Raw genomic sequence first — 10,324 nt, 5'->3', positions numbered from 1 at the left:
ATATAAAACATAAATGAAATGGCCCAATCTCAATCAACCGTCTTGCCATGTCTTCCTAGGTTGTCACTTAACCGCCCCTCCCCCTGAATAGATAGATGTGTAGATCGATGTAATTCATACAGAAGAAGAAGTACAACACAGGAAATCGATTTGACATCACTTCCTTTTTTGGGGAGTCTGACACCTCCAACTGTGAGGTGTGAACATGAGGAACCAGGGGGAAATATCCAGCCAAATGTACAACTTCCTGCACACTCAATAGGAAGACAGATATCAAAACAAAAATAAATGAAAAATAAAAAATAAAAATAAAAAAGCAACTTCAGTCTGTTACTTGTTTTTGTCTTTTATTTCCAATTTACATTAATCAAAACCGTAACAAAAACAAAACCATGATCATCATCATCATCATCATCATAATAATGCTATTATTATTAATAATAATACTATTATTAATAATAAAAAATATACACACCCTCACACATGAATAGACTGTGTCCTTGGGTTAGGGACTGTTCTGTGCACAGAGGGTGACAGGGTGTCTAGTGATACATCTCTCTGGACTGGGGGGCACAGAGGTGGGCAGGGCAGCTGGGTTTAGGTCCTGGAGTGTGTTTGCCAGGGCACAGTGTACTTCCTGTGTGAGGGGTCAGCGGAGGCTGATGGGAGGAAGTGATGCGGGTAGGGGTGAGGGGGTAAACGTCATCAGGGGAGGGCCGACGCTGGACGGGTGTCTGGGCTTCTCTCTAGATGTCTCCCGTGCCAGGTTGCAAGGTTTGGGGTCTGTAAACTTCTGGGTCAAGGCCATACTTTGTTTAGTTGTTTTCTTTTTAGTGTGAGGTAGCTTAAAAAATCATAACTAAAACAAAACAAAAAAGGAAAAAAGGATCTGGAAGGAATTTTGAATTTTGTTGCGTCATGTCTCTTTTGATTGGCAGCTACAGGCCGAGGGGGCGGGGGAGGGGGGCAGGGACATTTGTCACCCTGAAAAACAAACTCCCAGGGTGCAATGTACTCACTGACGACTGTATATATATGTATACACACACATATACATATATATACATATATACATGTCACTACATATCAGTATCTGGTTGTTAAAAAATACAGACTTGTTTTACAACAATAGCACCATTGACTTTATTATAATACACAGTAACTTTCTGATACACACTGGCGGTCGAAATAGGAACACCTGCACTTACTACATAGCTAGATTTTTTGGTTTCAACAAGATAATATGTGGATATGGAGCAAGAGAGGGAAGTGGAGAAGGGTGGGGGAGGGATGGGGTGGGGCTGAAGGTGTGTGTGTGTGGAGGGAGGGTGACTTATATACTATTGTACAGTATATATCTGCTGCTCCTACTGGCTGTTTGACTGGAGAAATACACACACAGCTTGTGACACACCTGGGACCCACACCTAAACAATAAATAAATAACACCATCACGTTTCTATCTGTCTCTCCCTGCCGTGGTCCCCTTGCCTTCAGGGGAGGGCCGCCCAGGATCGAGTAGGGGTGGGAGTAGGGGGGTTCTAGGAGAGAGAGAGGGGCGAGGGGGTCGGGAGGAGACCGGAGGCGGTGCTGGATGAATCTCAGATGACTGCTGCTGGTGCCATTCAGTGCAGATATCCTAGGAGTACGACTTGGAAAACGCACTTTTTACTTAGAAAAAACGTCCCATTTAAAAAAAAAGTGTCTTGATATTTCTTTCCTCTCTTTATTCCTTTTTTTCATTTGAAGTGTGTGTTTCTCTTTCTCATCTTTTCTGTTTTTTTTTTTGTTCTATTCACGCTTCTCTTTTTTCCATCCCTCTATCTTTACAAGAAACAGACTGCGCCAACGTCGACTCCGAACTCCTGGTCTGCTCCACCGATGTCCATGGGGGCAATGTCCACAATGGGCAGACGAGAGGTCTTCTGTGACTTGTACTCGATGACTGTCTTGCCCCACTGTCCTGTGTGTTTCTGTAGGGAGGAACAGATGCTGGTCAGAGGATTGCAGACACAACCACGGAACAGGGACAAACTGCGTGTGTCTGCATGTGTTCTTGTTCGTGTTTACGTGTGTGTGACAAAGTGAAAGACAACAAACGGGTACAGAATGTGAGCGCATGTCGGGGTTAATGAAGAGGTAGCGACAGTGACTAACAGAGAGAGAAAGAGAAATAGAGTTAGAAAAAGACAGAAAGAAAGAGACGATTGTCCATTCATCCAGAGTATGCACGTGTCCTCCTCTGCCTCTCCTTGTAGCCTGGCAACCAAGCCTCGCCTCGCCCCCCTCCATCTCACCGTGCATCCGTCCTCCATGACGCTGTAGGTGAAGCGGCTGTTGCCCTCGGCTCGGATCTCCACGTCGTTGGAGCCCTGCAGCAGCAAAGCCTTCTTCAGGTTTCCCGCGGACGCGTCCATGTAGGCCACGCTGTTGCGGCAGTGGTAGGTGAGGTTCTGGGCGGCCTCTGTGGACAGCAGCCTCAGGAAGGTCATCTGGATAGCGGCGGTGTTGGGAGCCAGGCTGTCGTCGCCGTAGCTGAACTGTGGGGGGCGACAGACAGGGGAGGAGAGAAGGAGGGTTAGAGCTCCACCGGATGGCTCTTCTGTGGTAAGCAGGGGAGATGGGGAACGTTCAGGGGAGATGGGGAACGTTCAGGGGAGATGGGGAACGTTCAGGGGAGATGGGGAACGTTCAGGGGAGATGGGGAACGTTCAGGGGAGATGGGGAACGTTCAGGGGAGATGGGGAACGTTCAGGGGAGATGGGGAACGTTCAGGGGAGATGGGGAACGTTCAGGGGAGATGGGGAACGTTCAGGGGAGATGGGGAACGTTCAAGGGAGATGGGGAACTTTCAGGGGAGATGGGGAACGTTCAGGGGAGATGGGGAACGTTCAGGGGAGATGGGGAACGTTCAGGGGAGATGGGGAACGTTCAGGGGAGATGGGGAACGTTCAGGGGAGATGGGGAACGTTCAGGGGAGATGGGGAACGTTCAGGGGAGATGGGGAACGTTCAGGGGAGATGACAGGACTTCTACTGCCTGAGATAAGCGCATGTTGTTCTACAGAGAGACTTACGTGGAACCCTCCGTTCATGGTCTCTCCGAACCAGATGTGTTTGCGCTCCTTGGTCTTGCTGGACCACCAGTTCTTGCGTGGGATGCTGGCAGGCTTGGGGTGGACGCAGGACTCGCCAGTCTCCATGTTACAGTAGACCTTGATGGCGTCGATGGTGCAGCCCTGGTTGGGGTCGATCCAGTACTCTCCTGGAAACACATGCACATGGATCAGCTGTTGTTCCTACTTCATTTTTTACCTACAATATTTACTCCTTCTTTTCGTGACTTTAGTCTCTTTCTTGCGATAGTTTCTCTTTTGAATTATAGATTCTAGAATTCTGGAGTTAATGTTAGAGGCCAGGTTAATGTACTCAAGGGTTCATGATTCCTACATTATTGCACCCATGGGTTACTGGCTCTGACAATGCCAATGTGCTCCTGGTTAATGGTTCCTACTATATATCATTGCACCTACAGCTAATGGTTCCTACCACATAAGTGTGCTCCTGGCTAACACATCCTACTACATCAGTGTACCCCTGGATAATGGTTCCTACTGCGTCCGTGTCCCCCCTGTGTGCCACTCACCGCTCTTCCAGTCGGGGTGGCAGAGCTTCAGGTCTCTGCAGGTCCTGGCGGGGTTCTTCTTGGAGCCCTCGGGGCTGCGGATGTTCTCGATCTGGTTGTTGAGAGACTTGAGGGTGGCGTCCACCTCAACGTCGTGTTGGCGCAGGTTACTGGAGGCCTGGTCGGCACGCATGTACCTCAGGGGGTCAGGGGACTTCTCAAGCTGAGACAGGCCAGCGAAGGCGGACATGTCGATGCCTGGGCCGGGGGGCCCGGGAGGACCGGGGGGGCCAGAGTTACCAGGGGGACCCTGGATGGAGAGAGAAGTGTTACGCGGGGCATGTTGGCTCAAGACTGAAGAAAACTCCCAGGAGAACTCAGAGAGAACTAGACGACACCACAGGAGGAGCAATACAGTAAGTTTGTTTGGACACTTACGGAGGGACCGGTCTCTCCAGAGCGACCACGGGGTCCGGGGGGTCCGATGGGTCCAGGAAGACCGTTGGAACCGTCCTTTCCACCGGGTCCAATAGGTCCAGGGGGTCCCTAAACACACAGAACATGGGCCTCAGAGTCCGACTCAGGCACTGTTTGAGAGACGACCCTGACGTGGAGAGGCCTTCATGTACTCAGGTGTGAGGGCAGCTGTGATGGAGAGTCCTTCATGTGCTTAGGTGTGATAAGCTGGGATAAGAGCGCGGCTGAAGCTTAGCGGACGCGTCTGTACTCACTCTGGCTCCAGAGGGTCCAGCAGGTCCAGATGCACCCTGGTCTCCAGCTTGACCCTGGAGGGAGACAGAGAGGTTCATGGGAAACAAGGACAGACTCATTCAAAGGATTACATCCAACAAATGCAGCGGTTTCAGTTAACATCCAGGACGATATATGGATCTGTGGACGAATACTTCATCCAAACATCCGCTGATCCATACATTGGACAGATGTGGAGCATCTGTGATCATGACCAGACCTAGTCTGTGGTTCCAGGGTACTCACGGGAGGTCCAGGGAGACCCTGCAGACCGGTGAAGCCTCTGTGTCCCTTCTGTCCCCTCTCTCCACCCTCACCAGCCTCTCCCTTGTCACCGCGAGGTCCTTGGGGTCCCTTGACCAAGAGAGTGATGCAACGTCAGCATTTTATGCCAATGTCGCCTGTGTGTCTGTGTGCGCGTGTGTGTCGTATGCTTGTGGGTGTGTGTCTGCAAGAGAGATGTGTAATTGTAAGTCTGTGTGTGTGTGAGATGTGTAATTGTGTTTGTGTTTGTGTGTGTGAGTGTGTCATGTGTAATGGTGTGTGTGTGTCATGTGTAAGGGTGTGTGTGTGTCATGTGTAATGGTGTGTGTGTGTTCCACGTACAGCCATTCCTCTGGCTCCTGCTGGTCCTGCTGGTCCAGCTGGTCCTTGGGCTCCCTAGATTAAAGCAAGATGAACCTGATCAGAACATTCCAGGACTCGTTTTTCCCCCCCAACATCAATCAAACAGAACCTCCTAGCTTGAATTAGTTCAACTAGGCTTGCAATCAAAGACTCCAGTGAACACAATCAGACATCCCTTTTGCACTTTTTTGGGGCCCTTTGGACAACACCACAGAGATTAGTACTACACAGGTCAGTACTACAGAAATGAGTACTAGAGGGTTGTACTACAAAGACTCATACTACAGAAATAAGTACTACAAAGGATAGGACACCAGAGGTCAGTACGACAGGGTACTCACCGCCTCTCCTCTGTCTCCCTGCTTGCCGGTGGGACCGACGGGGCCGGAGGCTCCAGGGGCCCCAGGTGCACCAGGGGCTCCAGCAGGGCCTGTGTTACCACGGTCACCCTGGGGGTCAGAGGTCACAGAGCAGTCCAGTCAGTCAAATACCAAATGTATAATAATACTGAGGCTCGTGCTGTACTACTGCAGTGACATCATGCTTGTTCCTCTGTCCATCTGGAGTGAAGGGAGACGAGGACTCGTACCTTGATACCAGTGGCGCCATCTCTGCCAGGAGGACCATCAGATCCAGCATTGCCCTGTCAGACAACCAGACAGCTTCATATAAATAACTATGTTAAATCCACTGATCAATAAATCTATTCATCAATGTATTTATCATTTTGTCCATCCATCTATCAGTCAGTCAATCAACCAGTCTATCTCCATCAATCGATCAATCAAACTGACCTCTCTGCCAGGCTCTCCAGAAGGTCCAGTCAGCCCAGGGGGTCCAACTGGGCCAGGGGGTCCACGGTCTCCGCTACCACCAGGAGATCCCTGTTTACCAGGCTCACCCTGAACACACAGCACACAATGGCACAGAGTCACCAACAGGGGGCGACAATCCCGATCCAGCTCACATGGAGGTTAGGAAAGCAGCTAGTAGACCTAGCGTGGTCAGTTGAAATAATGTATCCTCCAATGGTTATAGGCCAGTTGGATTTTTGACAAGCTAAACCCAAAGGTGAGCCTTCATGTGATGGTCTGGCTAAAGAATCAACATGGGGGAGACATCATCAGTTTGACTTCTAGGTTTTTTCTTTCTCTATTTTCCTCTTCCCTTTATCTACTTCGAGTGGGGCGAATTTCTTTCCCTTCAGAATCTTGCCTTGTACATCATGTCATTTCGAATACTTCAGAATCTATACAGACCAAGTCTTTTGCCACTGAGGGACTGTGGCCGGCCGACTTGTACATTAATTAAATCTAACAGCCTGTTTCTTAGAGTCAGTCAGATTCTGTACAGTATGTGTGTGTGTGGTGCGTGGTGTGTGTGTGTGCCTGCGTGCTGTGTGTGTGTGTGTGAGAGAGACTTACAGAGGGTCCTGGAAGACCAGGGAAGCCTCTTTCTCCACGTTGACCAGGAAGGCCAACAATACCACGCTGTCCAGCCAGACCAGAAGGTCCTGAGGGGCCGTCGGGACCCTGGAGTGGAGAGAGAGGAGGAGGGAAGGGGGAGAGAGAGAGAGAGGGGGGGAGGGAAGGGGGGGAGATAGAGAGAGAGAGAGAGAGAGAGAGAGGGGGGGGGAAGGGGAGAGAGAGAGAGAGAGAGAGAGAGAGAGAGAGAGAGAGAGAGAGAGAGAGAGAGAGAGAGAGAGAGAGAGAGAGAGAGAGAGAGAGAGAGAGAGAGAGAGAGAGAGAGAGAGAGAGAGAGAAAAGGAGGTGTTAAGGATGTTATTTTTCACAACCATTTTATGTGCTGTATTCTATGAGTTTCAAAAATAGGTTGAGACCCGTTTCGAATCTAACGCATAGATACTGCATCACATTAATCAAATACTTTCCATTCTTTAATGTATTCTATTCTATTATTAGGTTCTTATTTTTGTATTCTATAAGGTTCATGTTGTGTCAGAGTCAAGTTTTTCCTACAAGGTTCATGTCCTACAAGAAACCCTTGTCACACTCAACATCACATCCTGACATCAAGATTCACTCTCTCACTCCCTCTGGTTCACTGGTTCCAGTCAACCTCTTCCTCTGTCGCTCTCCACTTCTATCTGTCTCTCCCTCTTCTTACATCGCCCTCTCCGAACCATCCGTGTGTGTGCTATAAATAAGTGATTCCACACCTGAGAGGTGTGTGAGGCAGACTGAGATGCTGTGATGGAGGTAGAATTGTTTCTCTCCGCACATCTGGCCTCTCTGCTTGAGAGGGTAATGTAGACAATTTCCATAGGATGGCTGTCAGCCATCCTATGTGGGTGTCGGTCAGTTTATCCTCTCTCTGTGTAAGTGCCGTGTAAGATCCTCCAGTCGTACTCTGCAATCATGTTGTCCATCTCTTTGTCGTTGTGTCTCCAGACTCTAAATGGTCTGGGCTATTAACCCTGTGCTGAACCCCTGGCAGACGGGAGCATGGCTGGGCAGCTGCACTTCCTGTCATGACAGATAAATAACCCTCCACCTTCTTTTCCCTGGACACACAGGGCAGCCAGGGGCTTTGGGACACGACTCTCAGAACCCGTTTTCGACGTGCCAAAAGACCTTCCCGAGGTCCCGGGGTGTGAGAGCATTCTCCTTGGGTTTGATGTGGCTCCTCTTCCTGCCCTGTGTGGCAGGTGTCAGGTGGCTGAGCGGTTAGGGAATTGGGCTAGTAATCCGAAGGTTGCTGGTTCGATTCCCGGCCGTACAAAATGACGTTGTGTCCTTGGGGCACTTCACCCTACTTGCCTCGGGGGGAATGTCCCTGTACTTACTGTAAGTCGCTCTGGATAAGAGCGACTGCTAAATGACTAAATGTAAATTTCGGTGTGCAGGTATGACAGGTGTGCATGTGTGTATGTGATACTGCTCTGGGGCCAGTTGGGACCCGGGCGGGGAGGGAAGAGTGTGACGGGAGGGGAACTCACAGGGGGGCCGTCCTCTCCAGAATCTCCCTTCTCTCCGGGGGTGCCAGCGGCTCCACGCAGCCCAGCGTCTCCCTGTCGGCCTGGGGGACCAGCCATCACCCTCGGACGCCCTTGGGACCATCTTTACCGGAGGACCAGCGGGCCCAGAAGGACCGGGGTTACCCTGAGGCAAAGAGGAGGAGAGATCGTCTGTAGATTAGAATCTATTCTTCAGATCCTTGAAGGAAGGACAGATATGACCCTGTAATTCTAATAATCCAGAGTTGTAACTTGACTGGAGGAGTAGGTCTTCTGTACGCACATTAGGACCTGGAGGTCCGACTCTGCCAGCAGCACAGGGAAACCAGTTGGCACCCTGTTAGAGAGAGAGGGGGGGAGCGAGAGAGAGAGGGGGGAGGGGAGAGAGAGGGGGGAGGGGAGAGAGAGAGAGGGGGGAGGGGAGAGAGAGAGAGGGGGGGAGCGAGAGAGAGGGGGGGAGGGGAGAGAGAGAGGGGGGGAGGGGGAGAGAGAGAGGGGGGAGGGGAGAGAGAGAGAGGGGGGAGGGGAGAGAGAGAGAGGGGAGAGAGAGAGAGGGGGGAGGGGAGAGAGAGAGAGGGGGGAGGGGAGAGAGAGAGAGGGGAGAGAGAGAGAGAGGGGGGAGGGGAGAGAGAGAGAGGGGGGAGGGGAGAAGAGAGAGGGGGGGGAGGGGAGAGAGAGAGAGGGGGGGAGCGAGAGAGAGAGGGGGGAGGGGAGAGAGAGAGAGGGGGGAGGGGAGAGAGAGAGAGGGGGGAGGGGAGAGAGAGAGAGGGGGGGGGGAGGGGAGAGAGAGAGAGGGGGGAGGGGAGAGAGAGAGAGGGGGGAGGGGAGAGAGAGAGAGGGGGGGGAGGGGAGAGAGAGGGGGGGGAGGGGAGAGAGAGAGAGGGGGGAGGGGAGAGAGAGAGAGAGGGGGGGTAGGGGAGAGAGAGAGAGGGGGGAGGGGAGAGAGAGAGAGGGGGGGGAGGGGAGAGAGAGGGGGGGGAGGGGAGAGAGAGAGAGGGGGGAGGGGAGAGAGAGAGAGGGGGGAGGGGAGAGAGAGAGAGGGGGGAGGGGAGAGAGAGAGAGGGGGGAGGGGAGAGAGAGAGAGGGGGGAGGGGAGAGAGAGAGGGGGGGGAGGGGAGAGAGAGAGAGGGGGGAGGGGAGAGAGAGGGGGGGGAGGGGAGAGAGAGGGGGGGGAGGGGAGAGAGAGGGGGGAGGGGAGAGAGAGGGGGGGAGGGGAGAGAGAAGAGCGAAGAGGAAAAAAAGGATGACAACGTTAACTGCAGCAGCATATACTGTATCTAAATACGATCCCACATGCTGAATATTAGACCTGATTTAATGAGGTGGACAATGTGTGTCAGACAGGCGAGGGGCACTTACAGGAGGTCCCTGGGCTCCACGAGCGCCTTTAGGTCCAGAAACTCCAGTTGGACCCTGAAATGTAAGACAGGATTATTAATTCATGATATGGACCTTGGGGGTCAGTCTTATTTGAAGACTGAATACAAAGACAAAGATAAACAGAGAAAGAAAAAGAGAGAGGATGAGAGATAAGAGAGAGAGATAGAGAGAATGTAAAGTAGAGAGAGATGGAGAGAGGTACAGGGAGAGAAAGCGAGAGAGAGAGAGCGGTACAGAGAGAGAAAGGGAGAGAGAGAGAGAGGTAGACAGAATGAGAGAGATTGAGAGACAGACACAGAGAGATACCCACCGAAGGTCCTGGAGCACCAGAGGGTCCTTGGGGTCCGGGGGCACCAGCGTCGCCCTTCTGGCCGCCCTCTCCCTGCTCTCCCTTGGCCCCAGGCTGGCCATCTGAACCCTGGGGAAGATGGAGACAGAGGCCCATCAGTACCGTTCTGTCAACTCACACACGTGCCAACCATCCTGGACAGCAGCACACTCACTTCAACACACTCCCAGGTAGAGGCTACCTAGTTTTACCAAACATTTTAGGCACGTATATTGACTTCTCGTCTGCGTTACTATTCCGTAGCCTGGCAAATGAAACCCTCATTTAATGACTTTGCATCATTGCCACTGAGGCATTTAAACGTTCTTCTGAGTTGGAGTCGATTGAAGTGGGTCGAACAATGGTGACCATTAGGGGTTGGTCCTGACAGGAGCCTAATTGGAGGGCTTGGTTGCTTGAGGTGGTTGGATAATTAGCATCCACATGTCCAGGTTGTTAACGATTAGTGAGAGAGACCTATCCAACTGGTCTAATTAAAGTTGTTAATAGCTGGTCAGTACATGGTTTAATCCATAACCATGAATAGTCTCATTACCACAATCCACAACTTCAGATCAGTTCTGAAAGACAGACTGAGGGGAAACAGAAATACTACTGTGAGGATTCTATAGAGACCA

At 51.5% G+C, this 10,324-nt stretch overlaps 1 protein-coding gene across 1 annotated transcript in view; it reads right to left on the bottom strand.

The window, feature by feature from the left end:
* Nucleotides 1–1,770: 1,770 nt before the first annotated feature.
* Nucleotides 1,771–10,324, bottom strand: part of col2a1b (collagen, type II, alpha 1b) — a 41,107-nt gene continuing 32,553 nt past the window's right edge. Inside the window, 18 exon segments of the mRNA XM_062470551.1 lie at nt 1,771–1,973; nt 2,298–2,540; nt 3,077–3,264; nt 3,646–3,934; nt 4,063–4,170; nt 4,356–4,409; nt 4,621–4,728; nt 4,981–5,034; nt 5,343–5,450; nt 5,591–5,644; nt 5,796–5,903; nt 6,426–6,533; nt 7,961–8,056; nt 8,059–8,090; nt 8,093–8,123; nt 8,262–8,315; nt 9,338–9,391; nt 9,669–9,776. Coding sequence (XP_062326535.1) covers nt 1,827–1,973; nt 2,298–2,540; nt 3,077–3,264; nt 3,646–3,934; nt 4,063–4,170; nt 4,356–4,409; nt 4,621–4,728; nt 4,981–5,034; nt 5,343–5,450; nt 5,591–5,644; nt 5,796–5,903; nt 6,426–6,533; nt 7,961–8,056; nt 8,059–8,090; nt 8,093–8,123; nt 8,262–8,315; nt 9,338–9,391; nt 9,669–9,776 — 1,944 coding nt within the window. The 3' untranslated portion in view covers nt 1,771–1,826.

Source organism: Osmerus eperlanus, chromosome 1, assembly GCF_963692335.1.
Source record: "Osmerus eperlanus chromosome 1, fOsmEpe2.1, whole genome shotgun sequence".
In the NCBI taxonomy this organism is placed as follows: Eukaryota; Metazoa; Chordata; class Actinopteri; order Osmeriformes; family Osmeridae; genus Osmerus; species Osmerus eperlanus.
Note: the sequence above shows the minus strand (reverse complement) of the source record. Positions and strands in the feature narration are given on the sequence as shown.